Source organism: Thunnus albacares, chromosome 20, assembly GCF_914725855.1.
Source record: "Thunnus albacares chromosome 20, fThuAlb1.1, whole genome shotgun sequence".
Lineage (NCBI taxonomy): Eukaryota > Metazoa > Chordata > Actinopteri > Scombriformes > Scombridae > Thunnus > Thunnus albacares.
This window is the reverse complement of record NC_058125.1, coordinates 2,326,827-2,352,679: the sequence shown is the minus strand read 5'-3', so window position 1 is coordinate 2,352,679 and position 25,853 is coordinate 2,326,827. Positions and strand designations below refer to the sequence as shown.

At 38.9% G+C, this 25,853-nt stretch overlaps 1 protein-coding gene and 1 long non-coding RNA gene across 2 annotated transcripts in view; one reads left to right on the top strand and one right to left on the bottom strand.

The window, feature by feature from the left end:
* Nucleotides 1-11,379: 11,379 nt before the first annotated feature.
* The window catches only part of ryr2a (ryanodine receptor 2a (cardiac)), a 187,702-nt gene continuing 173,228 nt past the window's right edge, over nucleotides 11,380-25,853 (bottom strand). The window contains exons 105-114 of the mRNA XM_044338318.1: nucleotides 23,959-24,001; nucleotides 22,410-22,543; nucleotides 21,775-21,835; nucleotides 20,918-21,064; nucleotides 19,764-19,898; nucleotides 17,468-17,624; nucleotides 16,250-16,314; nucleotides 16,007-16,107; nucleotides 13,771-13,822; nucleotides 11,380-12,689 (exon numbers count right to left, since the gene is read on the bottom strand). Of these exons, the coding sequence (XP_044194253.1) occupies nucleotides 12,594-12,689; nucleotides 13,771-13,822; nucleotides 16,007-16,107; nucleotides 16,250-16,314; nucleotides 17,468-17,624; nucleotides 19,764-19,898; nucleotides 20,918-21,064; nucleotides 21,775-21,835; nucleotides 22,410-22,543; nucleotides 23,959-24,001 (991 nt within the window). The 3' untranslated portion in view covers nucleotides 11,380-12,593. The remainder of the gene's footprint in view (nucleotides 12,690-13,770; nucleotides 13,823-16,006; nucleotides 16,108-16,249; nucleotides 16,315-17,467; nucleotides 17,625-19,763; nucleotides 19,899-20,917; nucleotides 21,065-21,774; nucleotides 21,836-22,409; nucleotides 22,544-23,958; nucleotides 24,002-25,853) is intronic.
* LOC122971598 lies at nucleotides 19,643-19,976 on the top strand. Its single transcript, XR_006399524.1, has 2 exons — nucleotides 19,643-19,706; nucleotides 19,797-19,976. It is a non-coding gene; the product is annotated as an uncharacterized LOC122971598 (long non-coding RNA).

Here is a 25,853-nt window from a genome sequence, read left to right as displayed (position 1 = left end):
CCTTACAATCTATTCCAAACAAGAAAACTATCCATTCCACTTTGATGAGAAGCACCTTGCTTTTCCATTCTTGGCTGTGCAGAGAAATAGCGACAAATTTGGCTGTGAAAGTGATTCCTAAATTGCACATATTGGCAGGTGAACCTGCATTAGGCTGACTGGGAGAAAGCGCTATATAAGGTTTAGTTGCCATATATATGTACACCATTACATTTTTTAATGCCCCCAATGTAATGTCCCATATATTCGGATTGACATAAAGCCCCCAGGCACATGTTGTGCATCCATATAAGTGCTTTTATCTATTTGATTGCTCCTGTCAGTGTGGACAGACTTGCACCTGTAACGTTTTTAATCATTCTTTTTTTGTATACAAAGTTACTGACCTCAGCAAATTTGCTGTTTTGTTCCTTTCACATTCATTCAGCCTTTAAGAGACAGCCTTTAAAAATTTAAATAGTAATGCAGACAACATGAAGAAGCAACTGCCTGCAGTAACAGGTATTTAGAGTTTTATCTACTGCAGAAACGGATGATTCAGCATGGACAGGTATGCTTTCATTTGGGATGGAATGCAGTTGGTCATAGTTCTTACTGTGTGTTTTGAAGCCTTATCCATTTAGCACTTGTGATATCAGTGGTTTTGTAATAGTGGTGGAGTAATTGGATGGTTGGATGGGGCCCAAGCAAACTAAGCAAACTCTGCTTTTGTCTCTCTCGTTACTCATCTTGGTCATTTTTATACTTACTGAAACACATGCGCACTGACGCATACACACACACACGCACACGCACACACACACTTCCTTCATTATTTGACTGGTAAAAGATGCTTGATTAATTCTTCAGGAGTGCACCTGACCATACAAGGACATATAATTGGTCACTCTTATACAGTGTGTTGAGACAAACCAATTGCCAGACTCTCATAACCCCAAAACACACACACGCACGTACGCACACATGCACACACACACTAACACACACACACACACACACACACACACACACACAAAGAACAGTGAGTGTCCAATAAGTTAGTAGTCTTAGTAAGCAATGAGAATATATTCTTACTGCTTAGTAAGAGTACAAGAGTTAAGTGTTTTGGTGAAATCCCTATACAAAAATGCTGATTACATAAACAGTACTCACTGGATGAAGTGAATTACTTGTATAAAAGGTAGTTGACTTGAGTTTCAAACACATTGAGTCTAGCTTGAACCCTAAATGAAAGTCACACAGGTAAACAGTGGTTATACCTAGCTTTTAGACCAGCTTTCAAAGAATTCAAATCTGAATAATATCAAAAACTATAGTCATATACAATATGTCATATACTCCACTAAGTTTGTCCCCTGGTTCGGTCAGGTTTGAATGTACATAACATCCTCATCATCTTTTTAAATTCATACCATGCAGTCGAGATTCAAACTCAGGGAACATTATTTTAAATTCTACTGAAGATCTCAAACTTTACAAACATACCAAGTATGTCACAAGAAATCTAATATTTTCATTTGATAGAATGTTGCAGGCATAAAAACATGGAGTCTTGGTTTTAAATATTAGAACATAAGATACAAAACACATGTGTTATGGACATTTTGTAAACATGTTTTTTATTTGAAGGCAGTTGCCTTAGCCTACTTTTAATATGTGGGAATTATATCTAGTGTTTCTACATCTTCTTGTTCTGTTATGATTACAGGCTATTGTTTACATTTCACTTCATTGAATATGACTTTTTGCTGTCCCTAAAACAGGATTTTTCTGCAGGTACTCAGTATCACCATTTCATCTCATATCATATAAAGTATTTCATTTTTGGTTCTGATGATGTTGCTTGTAACTAATAACCTCACCTCTTTCACAGCAACGCACTCGTAGCTGGATATGAAAACCCAGAGTTGACTGAGCTAGTTGATAGCCAGCTTTGTAGTACTGGTTATCTGGACGGCCAGTGTTGGGATCAGTGAAGCCAGCTAATGAAAAGATATCCCGGGTATGTTGAACTTGCTTCGTAGTACAGGCCTTAGTTCTAGCGTCATTACACTGGCTACCTATAACATTGCACTGATTCGCTAAGCTGAACAGTCAATCAGAGTGATCTCTCTCACCAACGAGCTGTGCCACCAATTCAACATACTCAATCGGCTGAAAAGCCGCCGACAGGGGTCCGACTAGTGTTAACGGTGCGGGACACTAGGGTGCTCACCAATGGCCCCACACTGGCCAATGGCCAAACGTCAGCCTGGTGTGTCACAGCCTTTACAATGTATCTTCTTCTCCTGCAAATTCGCTGTTTGATATCCTCTGGCAGGGCCCTACTACAAGTCTCAAAATCTCACCTTGTCACTACAGGTGACCTGGGGGTACATCCCAATTTCCTTATTTGATCATTCCTCGCTTCTTGCTTGACCCAGAAGTCACTCCGGTCTGCCATCATGAAGGCCCCAAAGCGCTTATTTCTGCTCTGAGGAGTGAGGATCAAGGAGCAAGGAGGGATCTCTGAGGAAGGATACATGAGAGCAGCCATCGCATCTTTTACCCCCTGATTGGATGTCGGTTATTGATTGGACACTGCAGCTGATCGGACTGATCTGATACATCACAACATCACTAAGTGGACAGACAGAATGCAGATTAAACTCAAGTGTGTGACTTCCTAGTTTTAGATTTTATTCGTTTTATGATTCTCTATCTAGTTGAAAATCTGTGTCAATTGTGGTCCAATCAACAAAAGAACCATAAACAACTTTCTTCATTTATTTGTTTTTTTCTTTTCATGATGTGTTATTTCTCCCATTAACTTTTGGATGAAATAAAATAAGGGAGAGGAAGAGAGTCTGTCAGCAAGATACACTTTAAAGACATTTATATTTTACATAATTTATAGTCATTTCCATTCAGTCACATGTGAGGCTGAAAATTTCTGAGCTTCAGGAAACATTGAGAGGCTGAAACATTTAGTCTAATAATGAATTCCCAGTGTTCAAAAGACACTCTGATTATGTGGGTTATTAAATAATTAATTCACAATCAGAATAAATACAGACCAAATAATGAATAAATAATATAAACACATTCTGCCAGTACAAATGGTCCATGTGCCTCTGAGCAGGTCACAGTATATATACAGAATGCAGATTTTTATTGTGTGCAGGTGTTTGTTAAACAGGTTAACAGGCTACAGAGAGAAAACACTGCTGCTCTTGCGGTGATAACTCTGCTCTTTTTTTATAAGTATGAGCAAAGTGCATGTGAACAGACGCAAACTCCATCAAAAGCCGTAACAGCTGTTAAAGACAACCGACAACTGATCCAGCTGTAATCAGCCAACACGTTCTCACTCTCAACTCGTCACATATCGAAGCTTAGTCAAGACCCCCTGACGTCACTTTTTAACGCACGGATCCCTCTTTAGCGTCATTTTTCAACGCGCAGTATCACGGTAGTTACCGTTAAATATATATATATATATATATATATATATATATATATATATATATATATATATATATATATATATATATATTATGGTGTGACAACGCGGTGGTTAAGTTCTTGTTAGGTTTAGGCACAAAAACCAATCTAACCCTTAGGGTTAGGAAAAGATCATGGTTTGGATTAAAATAAAACGGCACGGTGGTCTCGAACCGTAATCTGTGCTGATTTCCAACTTTCTGCCAACATTACAAGTCATCCACCTCCCAATGAGAAAGTAAGTCAGCTTATATAGATGTCGTGAAGTACGTCACTTCAGAAATGTTATGATATGTATTGTTAAAATGTTTATGCTCCGTATTACAGGTGTTGAAATATACATGTTCAACATATTTGTGGTTTGCAGAAACGTACAATGCCAACGTTTTATTCAGGCGTCTATTTCAGACGTTGTGGGACCTCAGCAGAAGTCCATCGGACTACCCTGCACGTTTAAAAATGATGCTAAAGGGGTACCCAGTGCGTTAAAAAGTGAGAAGAAAAGTTAGAAGAAAAGGCGTCTCATTTCTCTGAAAAATATATTTCGTCATCTCCTCTCTCCTCGCATCTTTCCCCTGCATCTTTAGTGGGAGGGATTGCAAGGAAAAGATGCAAATGAGGGAGACATGGATACAGTTTAAGGGAACTAGGATGTACCCATGGCCTTTGCTGTCCAGGCCCTTTAGCTGTAGAACTCCCTGCAAAGCCTTTTGTTAATCCAGTTTTAAAACTTTATTTTATGGCTTTATCTTAACTGATGGTGAATTGTTATAATTGATTTAATAATTATATCTTCGACATTTTGGATTTCATTTACGTATTTATTCTTTGTTTTACTGTAGAGCACGTTGTACCTTGTTTTGAAAAGTACTATATACAGAAGCTATGAAGTGATTACTGTAATACAACTGCATCTACACCATTGACCCTTAGTTCTTTCTCTTTTTCCATTAACTATAGTACTGTCATTTGATCTTTAGCAATAAACAATTCTTGCCCAAAATGTCCATGATTGGTGATGGAGTGTCTCACAGCAGCATGTCCACATTAGTCAAACTGTGTATTTTGGCTCACTGTCTGGCTGCATAATAACCTTGCTGCATTTTCCATTAATCAGCCTCTCAACTAACTGTTTACTGTAATGTCACTCTAGTGCGCATGGCACATAATTATATAATTGTAAGCACTGCCTTGTTTAAACTAAATGGCACAGTGACTGTTTCTCCTGTGTTGTGTTGTGCTGTTTGTGGTTATATAGACTTTGTGGTTATATACTGTTATCTTATATCATACTGTAATGCCTTCAGTTTAACTGGAAGTTTTGTGAATCTGTCTGAAGATTGGCAGATCCTTTCTTCAAACTGCTGTCTCATCAAAGATGTTCAAAAATATTTCAACCTCTGGCCACTACTTATTGATCTGTATTCAGCAGCCCAAGTGAAATGTAAAATTCTTGCCTTGGATCAGTTGATTACTTGTTCAAATCCCTTTGTGGCTGTTGTTTGCATTTACACCTCCAAGCAGTGGGTGAGGCACCAAGGCATAAGTAAAGAGAGTAGTGTGCAGCTGTTGATAGTTTTCTCTCTTGTGGTTTGCATTACATACTGTTTGTAGGGTTAGCTTGTCCAAGTTAAAGGTCAGTCATCCTTAAGCATGGTCAGGCTCCAACAGGCACCAGGTGTAGCTCCTTTATGCTCCACTGTATATACCAGGCAAATTCTTAGGCTGTAAAAGACACTGCCCCTCATTCTTGTGGTGAGAGTTAATTAATACACAATTAGTTGTTTCTTTTGTTTTTCTCTTGTAGTGTTGTTTTGCCTAGGTTTTATCTTTATGTATGACAGTGCTTGTTTTAAGAGGTTTTTCTTCGTTGGTTGTGTGTCTTAAGATTAGTTAGTGTGTGTGTGTGTGTGTGTGTGTGTGTGTGTGTGTGTGTGTGTCACCAGCCAGTGGACAATAACTGTAAACACTCCCAGTCATGGGTTGATAAATCCATGGCAGGATCTGACTGGTTTTCAGGCTTCATGAAACGCTATCTAAATCTGTCCATCACAAGTGCACAGCCAACTAGTTCGTCTTGGGCCACAAGCTTGAGTTGTCCAAATGAACAGAGATTCTTCAAGAGGCTTGGACATGTGATTGAGAAGCACAGCTTCATTGGGAATGATATTTGCATTTGGGATGAGATAGGCATCACAACCATCCAGACTTCTGACCATGTAATTGCACACCGCAGTGTTAAACAAGTTGGTGCAATGACATCTCTTCCACTCCACTGTTCTCATAAGCTACAGCCCCTTCATCATAGCATCTATGTTCCATTTAAGAAGACAATAAACACAGCCAGTGACACATGGATGAGAATGAATCCTGCAAAAACAGCATTCTATGAAATCCCAAGTCTGGTCAGGACCACATTCCCCAGTGCTGCAACTCCAAGCACTGTATAAGCTGGTTTTAGATGTATAGGCATCTGCCTTTTCAATCCAGACATTTTTCATGAGTGTTACTATGTGCTGTCATAAGTCACAGATCACCCTGAGCCTCCTCCCCAGCTGATCAGCCAGCCCAACCCTCCACCTCAGCTAACCAGGCAGACATAGCATCTACCTCAGCTAATGAGGCAGCCCCAGGCTCCTTTCCGGTTGATCAGGCAGGCCAAGCCTTTTCTCAGATTTACCCGACCCATGAGGAAAAGAATCAACAGGACTCTTCAACTCAAGCCTCAGCTGGTCAATGAGGTTTGAATCCAACTGCTCTCTGTCTATTTCCCAAAGCAGGAACAAGGAAGACTCCCAGTGGGAAGAGAAAGAAAGGACAATCAGAAATCCTGACAGATACATCTCTGAAATAGGCACTTGAAGAAGAAGAAGAAAAGAAGGGGAGCACTGGAATAAATTTTAAAAAAGAGAATACACCTGCCATCTGGAAAGGGGCAAAAGAAGAAAACAAAGCAAACAAGCAAAAGGCCCAGACCCAGTGACCAAGAGGATTCTGACACCTCTGATAATGAGAATTTCTGCATTGTGTGCACAGAATACTTTGCAAACTCAAGGCCAAAAGAAGTGTGGCTCAAGTGTGTATTCTTTCAGTTCTGGGCCCGCAAAGCCTGCAACCCCAGGGGACTGAATACTTATGTGACACATGCACATTCAGGAATACAGTCCACACACACACAGACACACACAGAGCAATTGTTTTTGTGCTAAATTTAAAGTTTTAGAGGAAAAAGGGTTTTTTTGTAACCAGCTAGTGTTACAACTCAACTAGTGGGGTAGGTTGTAACAACAGAACTCTTCTCTTTGTATTTGACATTAATTCACATAATCTGTGATTGTGTAGTACATGTCCAAGTGAGTTTTATTTGTAGTAGACAAATATGGGAACCATGTATCAAAGTTTAAGAGATCTAGCACGAACAACCACTGAGTTACTGATGCTCAAACAAAAAGTGTTATTACCATCCCTGGTGTTTCATATATATATATATATATATATATATATATATATATATATATATATATATATATATATATATATATATACACACAGTATGTGTACAGGTGTAGATAACAGGTGTATAATTGTGTCCATAGCCCGCATTTTGTATATGACAAATAATCACAAAACAGGAATAAACTTAAAAAATGTTGAATTAAGAATATTCCCCTCTACACAAGTTAATAACGTTTTATTTTCAAAATCATGCAAATCCATTCATTACTCATAGACTCAGTCCCTCTTTACACATTTATCCCTCAGAAGTAGCAATAGCCTACTCAACAAGTCTACATGATGCACTACTGTGTGGCAAACTAAACATGCCCCCTCTGTGGTAAATATGGAAAATATTTATTTATTTTTACATGAGCAAAATAGCACAAAGTAATGGCATTATTCAGTTTGATGTGATATTGCAATATTAAAAATAAATAAATAAATAAAAATAGGCATGGCATCAGCATGGTATAATGAGCGCACAGGAATATACATAACACCCACACTGGGTGGTTGCAACTGTAACATCCACTATTGTTATTGTACTGTCATCAGCGCTAAATGAAAATTGTACGTGCGTCCTCACTCAACATTAAAGGTGCAATCAGTAAACATGGCTTTTTAGCAACCTCTAGTGGCAACCAGAACAAAAATACAACACTAGCATCATCTTCTCAACCCCCCATATCTTTTTAACCTATTTCTACTGTTTATAGTTCAAACTGACTCCGGTGAGGTGATACAACACTGCTAGCACTAAAAGATTAAAGGTACCCTATGGAGTTTTTGACCACTAGTAGTCCTTTGGGGAAATGTTTTTAGTGTGGATACCCATTTTGGTTGTTTATGAGATACACAATACTTCCAATGGTTTCACACATGCAGGTTTCAAAATTATCCAGAAATCAGCTTTGCTAATGTTTTAAAGAAGGAAACGCCTTCAAAACGTTGTGAGACGTCAAGGATTCACACACGTTTTGTGAGATGTATGCAAAGAGAAACATTGTTTGTTTACATGAAAACTCCACAGGTATCTTTAACTTCCAAGGCCTCAAATATCAAGTTCCATCCATGTATTTCACAATGAGAATACTCACTCGCAAATACGTTATTAGCTGTGGTGAGCTGAATTTTGTCATGCTGCAAAAACAAACTCTAGGGGGATAACTTAGTTTGCTAACTTAACTGAATTATACTTTAAGTTGCTTATTATGGAGACACAAAATGTAAAATATTTAATAAATAATACATAATGAAATAAATAATATGAGTAAATACGGACAAAATATATAATGAATGAATCAACTGATTTGATTTTCAGTCTGAATGAGCCAATCCTATCACTGGCTCTGCCTCTGGACAAGCATTTCATATTCATGTTATATATCTTGTCTGTATTTATTCATATGATTATTTATTTCATTATACCTAATTTTGAACACTTGGGTCTCCATATTGTACTGATCTAGGAAATATAAAGCTCCCTCCACCTTTCACATGCATCAGTGTTAACCAGTGTTAACCTGGGTTTTACTGAGTTGACCATGGGTCTGGGAGTGTGAAGCATTCCCAGATAATTCACAAAACAGGACAACCTCTGCAAGTTGAGGAAGCTGAAACAGAAGAATGACTGGCAATGTTTAGCCAAACCTGTATGTAGTGGTGGTTTTATGCAAAGAGCCAATAAAATATTACTTATATATATTGCACCTTTAAGATTAAGCGGTAAACTAATTTCACAGAACCTCTGTTTTATTCCTTTACCACTATTTGCTAAGCAAATAAATAAAATAAATAGATAATAAAATAATAATATACATACTTTTATTTTAATGTGAGACAAAGTTAAGTAAGCTTTTGTTTGCAATTTACAATGGTCAGTCACCTCCCATACACTCCCTGAAGGGCTATTGCTTGAGCTTAAAACCAAATAATACTTAAACAAACCTTTTTACTCATAGTATATTAAAACAGAGATGGTTAAGTGAGAGAAAAGCTGGAGCCACTTTTTTTTTTTTTTCAAAGGGATGCAGTTGTGGCAAATGATTTGAAGAGTTACAATGAAGCCCACAACACTTAAAATACAATATTACATAAATCTTAATTCATCTTAAATAATCCTATTAAACAATTTATGGGTGTCATAGATTTTGTCTTTGTTATACTTTTTCATTAAACCTGCATAATAAACATGCAATGGCATTATTCTTCTCAGATATTTTGTTGGAGAATGTCTATACAAAAAGAGTAACTCTGTCTGCTGTATTGCATAAGATCATCACCAAAATAAAAACCAAAAAAACCTTTGATAAACAATCCTTATTTGAAAAGGTTTCTTGGACATGTTTGAACATTTGCCAGCTGTGAGCATTCATTCAGTCAACACACATCCTCTATCACTAAGAGATGAATCAATAAGAGATGAAAATAAATAAATGATACTTAAATGATGATGTATTTTATTGGTCATTTTGAATCTGATATTATCACTTATTTGGTCTTTTTCTGTGCATCCAAACTTTGTAAGTCATGAAATGTTTTCTATGGAACATTTCTTAAATACAATGTTAGTGCTTGTCTTCCACTTTGAACACTGCCAGTTAATTTTCCTGCTTTGCAGTTAGAGGTGTAACAATTACACTACAAAATAGAAAATGAGTGTACAATCCAACATATTAAAATGAATGGATTTCTGTCCCTTGATGTCATATTGCACGAGACAGAATGTATACAGTAGGTGTGTCTGCAGCAGAGTGTTTACTAAAACAAGGCTAAACTAACAAAATGAATCCATCTTTTAAAGTTGATTTTATGAGCATCATGGAAACAGTTGTGTTGTGGCACAGCCATCACACACTTGTACCTTGTCCTGCAATCGACTAAACAAAAAGATTTGCTCAGTTGCCAGTTTATTAGGTACATGCAGCTAAAACTAAGTTTAACACAACAACCCTGGACACTGTGGTTTGTTTATTCTGAGAGATGTTTCTAATATTTTGTCCACTCATTTATATCAAGAAGGGCAGACTAAAAGTTAGAAAGAACTCTCAGTATAACACAAACAATTCAACAACACAAACTACATCCTCTGAAATGACCATAAAGCTACAATCAACACCTCTCTTAAACAGAAACATTAGAATCTTCTTGAAGGTAGGATTTATCGCAGGGATCTTATGTGACACAGTATTCATTTTGGCTACATGTACATAATAAACTGGCATTTGAGTGTACAGAGAATCACCCCCAAAGAACCTGATACTTTCAGTAAAAAGGAAGAAGCCCTCTACACTCTTATTACAACACTGCCAATGGTGACACACTCCACTGAAGCCTGCTGCTGAACTTCTCAGAACTCTATAAGACAACTGTAGGCTCATTGGATAATACTGTATAATTGAGCAGTACTGACTTGTACATTTTGAACATTGTTACACCCCTATTTGCACTGCATAAAGCTATAAAGCAAACTGAAATTTGAAATAATTTCAGATGTAGATACTAGTCAGGTTTGCAAAACTGCTGAATAACTAATGATTAAGTTTCATAATCCCAATAACGAGTATTATTATTATCTTTCTCCTTATCTTGTCTACTTTGCTATAGTGCTCACACATGGCATGTTTCACTCTTCCGCAAAGACTGTCACACACAGCTCCAGATGTTTCCCTCGGTCTTTACATTGCATTTATGTGAAGCTCTCTGACATTCCTCTCTCCTCCTCCAGCTTGCATAGCTCATCCCTGGCTTAGTAAGGCACTGTATCCTCCTGTCTTCCCTTCCTCTGTTTTCATCCATCCATCATGTGTCCTCAGCCTGCCCTTGCTGTGCATTCCCACTGCAGGCAACATGACTGATGGGCGGCTCCAGTCTGGCAGATTATTTGTTTTTATTAACTAAGAAGCACGCACTAACTTTGTCTACAGCTATAAAATTTAAAACAGATAAATGACTTACATTTTTGCTGCTTTGGTATTGCTTTTCATAATACTACATTATTTGATTAACAAATGAACCTAGCAAGCCCTAATTACGTAGTATTTATTATCATTTAAAAAAAGACTAAAGCCCCATTAGCGGCACCTAAAGACTGTGATGTTTCTTACACCCCGCAATAGTGAAGAGTTGGACAGAAAAACATATTGACTATTTAGCAGTTCTTAGAGCCTTGATCAGAAGTTTGGCAAAGAAAATGTAATGTTTGTCTGGGTGGTGGCGTTAGAGGAAAGATCATGTGGTTAGTAGTTAGAAATTAAAAGGGAGCATAGATGTGCTCAGTAAATCTCATGGCAATCTGACCAGTAGTTGTTGGACAGACTTATCCATCCTCAGGCCCTGCTGCTACAAGGGTAAAACATCAAATCAAAGAGAAAAAATCATTCAGAGTTGCCAACGATGTCAATAATGGATTCAGCCATTCATTTATTTCTGTAGTCTTTCAAACAAAAGATGTAGATAACTGGCAAGCTGATGGAGGATTATGACTTGTTGATGTCCATGCTTTAGCTGAGTCACTCAGCTCAACAGTAACAAAATGGACTGTTGATCATGTTGCTAGCAATGTGAACACTTAGTTAAGGAGCCCTTCACACACAGTGTTGGCAAGTACAGGGTGTGGACACAATATTAACATCTGTAAACGCTACTGTCATTCAACCCAGTACAACGGCCCCATTTGTGAAGATTAGTAGTTCAGTTTTTGTTGACACAGGTGTTGATTCAACTCTATGTTGGTTGTGGAGGCTGTAGTTTGGTGCTGTGTTGGATTAGATTATTATGTGGAGGCACCTTATCTTCCCTCTACATGTAACACAAACTGAAAATCAGTGTCATAAAATCATCACCTTTTTTTTATTTTTTAACAAAAACTGACCGTAATAGCTTCTCAAAGGTAAGATTTATTGCAGAGCTGTGGTATTGGATTACAGCAGGTTATAGAGGTCTTTCTTTGTGTCCACTCCCTATACCTACATGCAACGTGCATTGTACACATGAAAAGTCTCGTAAACATCATCATACTAATGTCTGCTCTTTGTGTAGTGATCATTGTCCTAAAAGTCTCTTAGAACAGAACCGGAAGAGATCTCTTTATCTTCCTTCCACTCTCCTCTGTCCATCTTTGGGTCCTTCCTTTTTCTCTTGCTCCTTTTTGTCTTTTTTGCTTGTTACTGTGAATACTTGAAGAATAAGATGAAGCAGTCATCATCTGAGCCAAAAACCTTTATGTGCCACCAGTCTCATTTTATACAGCATATAATCTGATATTTTCTATGTACAAAGCCTTAGAAGCATTCCAAACAAAGTGTGCTGGAAGTTGGGGCAGAGTTGGCGAGTTGACTGGCTGGATGAGGAAGAGCTGGGAGGAAGGTCTGTGGTTATAGGTCTAGGTCTGAACTGAGGGTTGGGCCTGTAGCAGAGGCTGGAAATGTGGTTCCTCCTAGGCTCGGGAGTGGAGCAGAGTGTAGGACTCGTGGTTTGGTAGAATAGGGACTGATTAGAAAGCGGTAAGACAGGTTTGAGGGATCAGCACAGGGGACAGAGGGAAGATGCCTGTAAAGGGCCTCGAACAGGTTACAGTATGAAAGGGAAGAGTCTGTTGCTCCACGAACAGATCAGTTGAGCTGATCCTCGTACTGTTTCCGGAAACAGTCACCAGCAGGGAAAAACTCCCAGCAACGCTCCTGGTACATCTTCCATACGTAAGACTCCTTCAGGACAGACAGATGGAGGAAAAGAGGCTTTACATTAACATTTTAGTATTTGGTTGACTCATCTACATCTACTACCACTAAGGTCAGCAGTTGAGGATTTAAGTACCAGACTGGTAAAGGCTTCAGTATGCTTCAAACAAGGTCATATTGATGTATTGTCCAAACACAAGGCAAAAGTGTGGAGAAAAGCCTGCAGTCAGAGCGGAGAGGCTTGGAATCATGTAAATGGTGTTGTACTCTGTTGTGCAGACAAAAAGTGATAGAAATATTTGTATGAGGAATGAAAAAATAGAGCTTGGGAGAGATGTTTTAAAATGGATGTGATCATTGGATTGTCTGTTTGGAAAGTTAAACCTGCATTAACTGATTGCGAACACAAGTTATGAACACAACACTGACATATCATCCCTTTTTAAGTTGATATGTTGAACTTGTTAGTTACTCACTTCCACATCCATCCAGCAGTTATGGAGCGACATTATCATTCATTTGCAGTCATGTTTCTATCCATCTGGTGAATCTAAGTCCAATATTCACTGTCTTTTAGCTCTGTTTTTGGTCTCCACCAACTCCTGAGGGAAATATCTGGCTCTTTAGCTGCTAAATGCTCCACTATGTTCACCAGCTAGTCTACAGCTAACTGTTTGCCATTTGGTGATGAGCATGTAGTGTACAGTGACTGCCTGATGTGGCTAAAAATGACACTATGAGGGCACTGAGAGTGAACGAAAACAGTAAAGTTGCAGCCGGACAGCTAAACAATGAGCTGAAACTCACTATAAAGCTCCATGAAGCCGAGGGGAACTGCAGAGTCACTGATAATCTGTAGGTTTATCGCTACGAGCAACACCTTTTACATTACACACTGACATTTCATACGTTATTATGAAAAAATATGAATTATTGACGCTTTAAAAAAGTAGGCAGACACAGCCCTCTTTCCTGTTCTGCCATTGTAGAGGAGATTTCAGAGGCTGGTAGACGATCTGCACTTTGTTTGAAGCATACTGAGGCTTTGTCACTGCAGTATCACAGTGGTGTATGTTTACTGAAACCAAAGGGAAATAAAGTGGTTTACCTGGCCTGTGTGCTCTGTTTCATCTTTGTTGATAAGATACATCACAAAGAATCTGAAACATACATACACACACACACACAGTCATTAGAAAAACATATTCACTGACAATATTAAAACAAATACACCACATGCACAAACACACACCAACAGCACCTAATGTTAAATCATATGTTAAATATCTAATCTAATTCTACCGTCTTGTACTTTTGCCCTCCCCTAAAGCCGTTGAATGCTGAGTCTTTTGCCATAATCTGTGTGAAATAAGATAAAATGATCCTAATTCTGAATTTAATACTAAGGGCAAATAGTAATCTTAAACCAAAGACAAATTAAACCCTGGACCTTGAATCCTATTTCTTAAATAGGGAGGACAAAAAAATCTCCACTGAGTTCTGCGTTTTGAGAAATTGTTGACTTCCTCTGACAAATGTCAGCAGACCTGTTAAATGCAGCCTTTGTTTCTTCTATTACAGCAGGTCTGTTTCAAAGGAAGAACAGCTGAGAAATGTTCCCACTATCTTGTTGGATACAGACTGTGTTTGCACATTTTTCATGCAAAGTATTCTGACACAGCTGCAACATAAACACAGCACACAAAAAGATTGGCCACATAAAGCCATATTGGGTGTTTCCACCACAGTAACTTTCCCAGAGGACCAGGAACCTTTTCAGAAACTAAACCTGCATTTCAACCAGAGGAACCAAGGACTAAATTTAGTGCCTGTACAGTAATTCCAGGTGTAAATGATCCGGGTATTTCAGGACTGCAGTTTGTAGGGCTGAATGGCTTCATTCACTGATTATTGGGTGCGATTACTATCTATATTTGGATGAGGGATGGACATTACAAAGTAATGCTTTGATGCTGGATTCCTCAGAGGGAACACTGATGAGAGAACAAAGTGAGAAATTAAGAGAAATAAAACTTTCTGCTTATTGTCTATGGTGGTTATGTTCTAAAGCAGAAATAAATACCCATTAAACACTCAGCATTGTTTACTGTGGAGAGAGGTGTTCTAGAGTTTTAAGCAGTGGTGGAAGAAGTACACAGATCCTTTACTTAAGTAAAAGTATTAATATAGTAATGTAAAAAGTCCTGCATGAAAAATCCTACTTAAGTAAAAGTACATAAGTATTAGCAGCAAAATGTAGTTAAAGTATTGCAGTAAAAGTAGTGGTTTAGTCTCTCTGACTGATATATTATTATATATGACATCATTAGATTATTAATAGTGAAGCATCAGTGTTAGAGCAGCATGTTACCGTTGTAGCTGCTGGAGGTGGAACTAGTTTCAACTAGTTTATATACAGTTAGCTAGTTTAGTCCAGTGGTTCCCAGCCTAGGGATTGGGCCCCTCCAAAGGGTCAGAAGATAAATCTGAGGGGTCGTGAGATGATTAATGGGAGAGGAAAGAAGAAAAAACAAAGTTCTCATACACAAATCTGTTTTCGGTTTTTGGACTTTTTCTCTAATCTTTGATTTTTGCTGAAATATTGGATCATTTGAATATTTATTGAAATGAAAGCATGTGAGAAGTTTAGAGGGAAAAATCACTATTTGGTGGAGCTGTTAACAACTCATAGACATGTGAAAAGAGACCCCGACTACACACTGCTTTTTGTAAGACGTCAAAAGCCAAAAAGGTTGGAAACCACTGGTTTCATCTTTAACAATGTATTGTATTTTAAAAGCTTGTTATATTATCCATTGTGTCAAATCTCCATCTGACAAATAACTAAAGCTGTCAAATAAATGTAGTGGTGTAGAAAGTACAATATTTCCCTCTGAAATGTAGAGGAGTGGAAGTATAAGGTAGCATCACATGGAAATATTCAAGTAAAGTATCTCAAAAATGCACTTAAGTAAAGTACTTGGGTAAATGTACTTAATAACTTTCCACCACTGGTTTTAAATCTCTCTTTTCACCTCTGCATTTCTCTTTTCATTCATTACATCTAACTCAAACATCAGCAACATGATATAGTAAATATAAAGAACAACAGGATGTTGTGAAAATTTCATTTCAAATGGAACCTCAAACAGCCAGATTAGCGTTGAAATGATTGTGTGTCACTGCTCTAAAAACTCTCAGTCAACATAGATCTTAAGCAAAGGTTCCCTTCTACCTGTTTGTAATTCTAACTTCATTACAGGAAATAATAAAATACTGGCTGTCACAATGTTAATAGGACAAGAGCACACATACAAACACAAATAAAGTCCAGATGTACTCACAAGTAGTTGGCTAAGTTGTGCTCCTGTAGCGTGTGCGTTTCAAAGCCGTGTGGCACTGTGTCAAAGTAGTCATTGCCTATTCCACAGATAAAGCATTTGGTCTGGAAGAGAAACATGGAAATGTTAAATTGCTTTTGGTTGTGTAGTGTTTTGCAATACATTTTTTATAGTATAGCTGTCAATATTGCTTTGTTTTAAGTGTAAAGAATTTGTGTGTGCATGTGTTTGTGTCTGTCTCTTCACCTCCATGTCTTCTTTCACTTGCTCCTGCTGGTCCCTCAGCTCTCCAAAAGCGTCAATGATCAAACCTAGAATTTCCAAGTCCACAGATAGAGGAGTTAAACAGCATGACCCACAGTTTTCTAGTGTTTCTTGTAATGTTTTTTCTTTAGAGTTTCTCTCGCAGAACTCACTTACTTACCACTGGATCACAACCACTTGAAAACCACAAGTTCTTTGTTTTATCCAAAAAATCCTTTTAATACTACTAGGTTCATATGAGTCTGTTTTGCTGTTGTCTTACAGTTTTCACAATAATTAACGATCACAATTTTAATTGTCTTTATGTGGAACAAAGGCAGAATATTTAAAGCAACCTTAAGATGCCATTGCAAAGCCTTAAATCTCAAGTTGTAAGCCTGGAAAAAAAAAGCAAAAAAATTCCATTTAGTTGTTCCAGGGCCATTATGCATGCTGGGTCACTGGCATGGGAATTACTAGGATGCAAATGGCACAGAGCCATTGTTAATGTTATTAGATTCAGTTGTGTCTGCTGCCAAAACACCACCTGCTTGTAGCTGCAATAAGATGCCCAGATTTTTACACCAAACTGTACCAGAATGGAACAAAAGTCTATGGCATTTGTCTTCGTCACTAAAGAAAAAGGCAAAACATGTGTGCTCTAATGGAAGAATATTCAATAAGCACTACGGCTCTGGCATTGGTAGTCTATAAAGCAAGGCAACTGATCAAGATAACTGACTGATGGAGACCATTATATCGAATATTGCTGGATAATGGTACAAAGTGTTGCACAGCTACATTTGGATGTGAACAAAATGTGTGTTCTCATGAAAGCTGCTGGTTTCAACTGTTATTATGACTTTTCCTATGTCTTAGTAGAAGTATTAGGGCTGGGAAACAAATTAAATCAATAGTGGACCTGTTGGTAAACGTAATATAACATTCATTACTGTCAGAACATGCAGAAAACTATTCAATGGGGAAAAAATGGTGATCATTAAATTTTAGGGCAAAGACTTGGTTTAAGGTTAAAGTAAGGTTAGGGTTAGGCAAGTAGTGGTTATGGTTATGGTTAAGGTAAGTCTCCAGTAAGTGAATGTAATGTCCTCTGAAGTGATGGAAACTGGTGTGTGTGTGTGTGTGTGTGTGTGTGTGTGTGTGTGTGTGTGTGTGTGCGTGTGTGCGTGTGTGTGTGTGCGCGTGCGCTTGATCTCTCACCCTGAATGATGGCCAGGAGGATTACAATGACAAAGAAGAAGAAGGTGATGTCAAAGATGATCCGATAGATCTCGTATTCATCACCTGCAGGGTCTTCAATCTGGTCACCAATCCCTCCACCTGCTCGCACACCTACATACATGTGGAACATATAGCACTGGGAGAGAGGGGGAGAGACGGAGATGGAGTTTAAGTAGCTGGATTTGAAAATATGGACCAGTTGTGATCATTGCTGCTCACAGGCTGGATTTACAGACGCTTCTCCGAAATATTGCAATGAAATTTGCAAAGCTTTTGCTACTTTACACACAGATAATACACATGAGGAAAAAAGGGCTATGAATGCACAATCTTCTATGTTGTGTCTGGTTTGATGGTCATATGATCTAGGTCCCTGTATACATCTACCCTAATATTGAAAATGCTTCTATACTGTGCACAAAGAAACTCTGTAACATCTCCAACATAAATATAGCAACAAAGTACAAAAAAACATAACCACTTTAAAATCAAGTTCACAGAGAAAAAGTCAGTTTTATTTGGAAAACTGGAAAGAGAATAAGAAAAGGAGAGAAATATATGCTGTACATATAGAGGGAACAAGATGGAAAGAGGAACTGAGCAAAAGGAGAGGGAGGGTTGAAGATGGAAAACTCCAGTACAGAGAGAGAAGCATGAAGGCTGAGAGAGGAGCAAGTGAACAGAAAAGGAGAGATCAGCTCAGATCCTCTCATCCTGCTGTGAATGTTATTGTAAGGGATTTATTCACATAAAGGGAGCAGAGGAAAGAGTAAAAACCTCCCTGAGGCAGTGGCCCTTCATCAGTCTCTCTCTCCATCCCACTAAGCTGCTATCACCTTCCTGTAGAACAGGCAGAGCTGCCACCCCCAGACCCTTAATAGGAAACAGTAGTGCTAGCGCTCTATGGAATGCTATGGGTGGCTGACTATAGGGGATTAGAGTGTGTGTGTCCTGAAATTTCCGGGTGACAGAAGGCTCCCTCCCACCCCAGAAAACACACACACACCAACCGTAGAGCCCTTATATAGTATTTCTTTCAGATGGCTTGACTGCAGGGAACAACCCTAATCACAGCTGCAATTCATTCTTTCTTTACCTGTTTCTTCCCTCCATCTTTTCTCTGTACTACACCATTTAAAGTTGGTCAAGTTTATGTATTTCACTTATGACATATAGTCATGCTATTTACCTACTTACACCTGTTAAGCTAACCTGCAGTGAAGGGTTGCACCACCAAAGTTTAAAACATAAAAATCTGCTATTATTGTATCATGGAGTGAGATTAGTAGTTTAGCAACTATCTTTCAGATTACTGCAGATAGCTGCTTTCCCAATACCATATTCCAGAATCACAAAGCTGACTCACTTTTAACAAGGGTAGATCAACATGGTAACCTTTTCTAGCATCATTAAACTGTTTTAAAGAATTCATTATCCAGGATCACCAGTGGTACGCTTAATGAAGCCAGGTAACCCAAAGAGAGCCAATACTGAACTTGCATCACCACACAGGCCACATTTGTGATTTTGGGTTGTATAAATAAATTGACTTTACAAATGGCTTTACTATCTGCACAATGTATGGCGTCCTCTATCCTTAGAATCTGGATTCAGATAAGGATTCTTTGCTAATGTGACATGCACTATAGCAAATGGTTGCCTGAAAATGAACAGATAAAAAAAGACCATGTAATGTAATCTTGCAGAAGTTCAGCTGGACTGCATACAGAGCCTGAGGGTGAACACTGTCAGACTAAAAGCTCTGACCCATGACTTTCTGTCCATAAATGGTGATGGACCCTCTTTACTGACTACTTTCTCAAAGTCAATTACACAGACTTTACTGACACTGTCAACCAGAACAGTAGTGAGCCACTGCTCAGAACAATCAGAATGAATACCAGAGAAAAGACAGCAAGCTGAACCATTGTCTTCATGCCTTACAACTCTCAGCCATCCACTTTAACAAGACTGTCACCCAGCTCCATACATATAACTCCTGTTCGCTTAACACAACACGCACTACCATCATCCACACAGCTATTATATTCATTTCAAACTTCTTCATGATATTCATGGTAATCTTATCTGTGTTATGTCTGTATTTGTTCCTGTACACATGTAAAATGCTGCTTACAATTAACACCAACACAGTGCAATCTTTGCTCTTTTTAGGCTATTTCCAGTGGGGACTTGTTGTGACCCTCCAATGATCACAGTAAGTTAAGAATGTTGTATGCATTACATTTCTATCCAATACATTTCTCATACTCACTGTCAACATGTCATCACATTTCATGTCTGGCAGTTCTCCATCTTCACTCTTGTTGTAGAACTTCCTGAAGAAGTTGAAAGCCACCACTGTGTAGAGATACACCACCACAGCTAACAGGCCAACTGTTAACACCAGCTGGAAGAGAAGAAAGAAAAGACAAGACTACTTTGATACACAAGGAAGTCTAGATAAACATTATCAGTGCAACATGCAGCATTTTCTGCAAAGTATTTTGTCCACTTTAAGTGAGATGGTCAGATAACACTGCGTCCAGTGTTTGGCAGAATGGTTCATCCTCTATCTTTTAGAAAAATAGGGACAGGACATGTACATTACTTTAATTGCATATACAATAATGCAATTTATCTTTCTTCACTGAAACTGAAATGTGTTTCTCTGCAACACACAAAGAATTAATCGCATTTAAAGAGTTTTGAATTGAGTTTTTAGTGAGTGCCATCAACATGTGCAAAGAGTGGAGGGGTTCAAAAGGTGTTCCTAATATTTTGCCCCCCTCATGTATGTTAATGGCACTCTAGTACATCACCACCACCCACCATGACCTCAATAATAATAAAGCAGAATTATCACCTTTCTGACAATGTCGACAAAAACTGAAAATGTATACGCTTCATAAAAGTATAATTAATGGCAGAGCTGTTGTATTGGATTGTATTAGATTGGACTAGTGTTCCTAATAAAGTGGCCGGTGAGTGTATATATATATATATATATATATACACACACACAAACACACACACACACATATATGTCTACAGCTTTAAGGATTATGCTACAGCCCAAAGCTGTCAGATGAAATTGGTCAGAGCGATTGAATTTGAATTGAATCTTGCAGTAAATGAACAGCTTAGGACAACATGCAGAAGAGCCTCTCAGAAGCACAACTGGACCACAGCATACTGGCTGTCCCTCCTGTCACACTTAAATCTGCATTCATTGCAGCTCCAGGGAAAGCTCACAGATATACAGCCATCACATATATATCACAGTATTATACCTTCTAAACTTGTTACAACTAACATGTTAGCAAGCTTCTATTTACACATTCCACAAAGCCACACTTAAATTCATTTGACATTGTGCTTGTGTCCAACTGATGAATGTTAAGTCCAATATTGGTATGAAGTTGTCACCTGTTTGCCATTGTGTGTGACTGATGAGAGGATGGTCCGCAGTGTCTTGAAACCCATCGCAATGTCCAGCAGATGGGCAGCAAAGAAAAAGTTGTTATAGTGGCCCAGGATGGACATGGTCATATACCAGGCCAGATACAGGAAGGACTGCAGGGAGGAGGAGAGAGAGGTTTGTCAAGATACTGTAGTGACTAGTGCAGTGAGTGTGTAACTCCGTTACAGGATTATCAATAAAAATTAAGAGTAGAAGATATAATGCACAGTTAACCAAGCTCAAAACAGTTAACAGTTTTAAACTCATAGATTTTAAGGTTACAGAATCACAAAACTAATATGGAAACAGTTATGATGACATGTCATTGATCAATGTTCAGTTTGTGGCTCCATTTACATGGGTCGGTGGTGGGATAATGTATCATCTTATAAAGACGTGGTACTGTAGCTTTGTGAATTACAGACTTTAAATTTTCTCAGAATTACAAAAATACTTGAACAAATGTGTGAAATGTATACAAAATTATTTCCATTTGATGGAATGGTAAAGACATGACAAACATGGAGTTTTGTATTTTGATATTTCACTCAAAATAAATATCACACTGCTTCAATGAAGAGCTGGAACCTGCTGATACAGAGTACAGTACATATGACACTATCATACAGTGTGGAAAAACATGACCAATTTAAAACTGATTGAGGAGAAAACAGGATGTAAAGGGAAATTTTATAATGGTAGTATTTAAAAGAAAATTAAAAAAAAAAGGTGTTTGGAAACCCTGTTATTATAAGGACATTCTGCAGTGAATCCACATGATGGAGCCAGACATGGTGGATGATTGGTGCTGCTGCACACTTACATTGTCTGTGAATACAACACCCAGCTTCCAGATCTGGTACTTGACATCAATGGAGTTCAGCCTGTTGACAGAGGCAGAAGAGACTCACAGAGGATGATAATGTGTCCAGATGTTGTTTTTTTTTGCCCTGAGTCGAGCGTACAAGGCAGATGTTGCTACAGTTGATTTCCAAATTCCATTTGTCTAGATGCAAACTATGAAGTTTAATTTGTGCTGTGCTGTATTGGTACTTATGGAACCTCTGTTAAAATTCCTTACTTTTTAGCTGATTAAACCATTTTGAAATATATAAGTAGACGCACTTTAACGGGAGACATGTTCAGTATACAATAACTCTGGTCAGCTCACCATGGAATTGTTGCTATTGTTAATATTTGAGCTCCTGCTAATTTATTTAGGCCATAACTTATGCTAATTTATGTTGTAAAATGCTATGTGTAAAAAACTAAGGAATGAGCAAAACTCGGGGCATCAATTGGGTTATTGGGTCATTGGATAACTAAAAGCTAGAGAATTTCCTTAAACTGCTTAAAATCAAACAATTAATGTGAAGGTAAATGCTGACCGTCCCCACACTGGTCTTGATTCTCTACATACTACACACACACACACACACACACACACAGAATACTCACACAGCAGCCAGTGAGCTGTCTCTCCTGGGCTTTCTCTTTTTGTGAGCGTCGCTGAAGTCCAGAGCAGCCTTGTCCATTCCCAGAAGCTCACTGATGCGGTCATGGCCGTAAAACTCCCCATATTTATCCATCACCTGAGGAAGAGCAGCAAGTAGAACAACATCTTTGTTAGCCCGCTGTACTTGTTAAGCTGTGTGTCTTCTGTATGTGTCTTTCAGTACATTTTATGTAAGTACATTAAGAGCCAATGGAAACTGGAGTCAAATTCCTTGTGTGTTCAACACACTTGGCCAGTAAAGCTGATTCTGATTTCAAACAAAAAACAAAAAACTAAAATTGTAGTTTTTAAATTAAACACCAGATGTCCAGGGACAGACAGCATGGTATCATGCTCCTTTCCAGCTGTGACATACTTTAACCGATGATTTATGAATAAAGAATGAAGTCTACACAACTGCCTGCACAGATGCATCAGGGCTGGCCTGATGTTTCTAAACCTGTTTGATATTTGTGAGTTTAAACCTGCATAGTGATGTCAGTACTTTGATGAGTATGTTTGCTCCAAACATTTGTGCTTTGTCTGTAATGGCGCTTCACATTTGCCATAGTCTCAGACCACATGAGACAAACCGGTTTTGAACTGCCTGTGAGAAGTATTTCCTTTCTTTTACGTGCATAACTATAGTCATTGTGTATTGGGCACTGAGTGCTTCCAAAACACAGGTGACGTACGCTTAACCATGTACCTGAATAACTCCTGTGTAGACACAATGGTTCACTTGCTGCTGCTGCTGCTACTGCTGATCTGCTAAACGTGCTGCTCATGCTATGTTTGCTCAAAAGATTTGTGCTTTGTCTGTAATGGCACTTCACAATCACCAGTCTTGGAACATATGAGACAAACTGGTTTTGAACTGGCGGCGGAAGTATTTGCTCCATTTTACGCACATAACTACAGTAATAGCGTATTGGTTTCTGAGTGCTTCCAAAAGGCGGGTGACCTACGCTTAACAATGCACCTGAATGCCTCCTGTGTAGTGTGTGTCCTGCTAAATGTGCTGCTAACGCTATGCTTTCTGTCTAGACACGTGGTAAGAATGTCCATTCTTGATTAAAAGCTCTATTTTCACTGTCTACTTGTCTCTTTTTAGAGCACTTTTCTCTGACTTGTGTCAGACCTCGTCTCCAGTTAATATTAAACGTATCGCATATCCAAATTGCACCAAATTCGACACTGCACTCCATTAGGTCCCCAGCCATACACCCGCAAAGTGTGAAGTCAATTGGATGAACAGTTCAAGAGATACATGAAGGACATACAGACAGACAGAGATTCCTTCCTTTAGTAGAGAGATGAAAAATCTCAGAAAAATTGTAAGTATAGTAACAAGGAGTCAAAGATATGTTTTCCCACAGCTAATAATGACTTGAATCAAATCAAGATGAACGAACATATTATTCAATTTCAGAATTCACTTGAACTTGGTAATATGATTAAATATGATTGTTAAGTGCTTGTAGAAGATTATCAGGTCACAGTGACACCTACCTTCCTCTTCACAAACTTATCCCAGTAGTTGTTTGGGAAAGATCTGAAAATCAAAAAACAAAAGACTCAGACTCAGCACATCACCAAAATAAATTGATAGATTTACAGTTGCATTAAAATGAAAATGTAATTGTAAAGGTACAAAATATGCAAAATATGCCTTGTTGCACTATGAGCTCACTAAGGCAAGTTCCTAACAATGTTTGTTGTAATGTCAGTAAAGTTAACTCGAATCATTTACTCAAGTACTGTATTTAAATACAATTTTGAGGTACTTATACTTTACTTCAGCATTTAAAAGGTGACTAAATGCTGCCTATTTTGCTGGGAGGTGGCATGCCTTGGGCACATAGTCTCGGAGCAAGGCATAGCCACAGACCCCAGGAAGGCTCAGCAGGTCCAGGAATGGCCCACACACCAAACCGTGACTGAGGTATGTCAGTTTGTTGGACTGGCCTCCTATAATAGGCGCTATCTTAAAGATTTTGCAGTGATTCCTCAGCCGCTCCACATCCTCACCAAAAGGTGTACCAGGTTCCTTTGGTCAGAAGAGTGCCAAAATGCATTCATGGCACTTAAGGGCTGAATGACCTCTGCACCCATTTTGGGCTACCCACTTGATGATGACGCTGGAAACTGATGCCAATGATTTTGGGATTGGGGCGGTGCTGTCTCAGATACAAGCAGGTAAGGAGCGAGTTCTCATCTATGGCAGCCAACTCCTATCTCCCACTGAGCAGAACTACTACACAACTAGGAGGGAGCTCCTTGCAGTTGTCAGCTTTATGGAGCATTTTCGGCAGCACCTGTTAGGGAGGCCCTTCGTAATATGCACTCATCATAGTAGCCTCTGTTGGCTGATGAAAATGAGAGAGCCAACTGGTGGTTGGAGAAGCTGGCAGAGTATGAGTTCCAGGTCAACAGCACTCAAATGTGGACTGCTTGTTGAGGCACCCGTGCCGCAAGAACTGCCCGTTCAATATACTGACCCTTCCTTGGACAAGGAACATGTCTGCCATCAGGGAATACAATGTAACCTGAATTATGATGGTACAGAGGGGAACACCAAAACCAGTTCTACTATAATGGGGGCAGGAGCCATGGAGGTGAAATGCCAGAACTGTCAAAGCAATAGTGAAAAACAGGTGGGAAGTCATAGTAGAACAGGTTTGACCGAAAATCCTTGAAACAGCAAAAGAGTGCATCTCACCAGGGCCAGTAATTCCCCATTGTTTGCTGGATGGACCAGTACCCAACTAGAGGATGCCCAGAAAGCTAACCCTGATCTGGCACCTGTGAGGAGATGGTTGGAAGGAGGCAATGGCTGGCCTTCATGGCCGGTGGTGTCCCTATACAGTCCCACTACAAAAGCTTATTGGAGCCAGTGAGAGAGATTGTATATGAAATACAGGATTCTAGTATGGCAGTTTTACTGCACTGATCTTCTTACCATCCTATGAGGGGCTCTATTTCATCCTTGGTCAACTAGATGAGCTAGTGCATCTGATTCAGAAGAGTCCTAAGTAAAGTGAAAGTGGTACACCATGACAAGATGAAACCATATCTGTTTTAGAGACAGGACCGCTGGATTCTGACTTGGGGACTTGGGTCTTGCTGACCTGTTTGGGGGTGCTGTGGTGGACAGGGACCTCATCTTCAGGTGCTCCTGAGAGCCTCCAAATTTTGTAATATTGTGCCTCAAAACCCTGCCCTCGCACTCAAATACTCTCTGCTTGCGCTTAGATTTGCTCTGTTTCTGCTCAAACTGTGTGCTTGCACTCAGATATACTGTTGTTTGCACAGATTTCCTGCGCTCCAGTTTCAGTTCTTCTCCTTGCACTAAGGCTGCTTCTGTGCACTTGTGGAACTTCTGCTCTCAGATTTCTGCTCTGCTC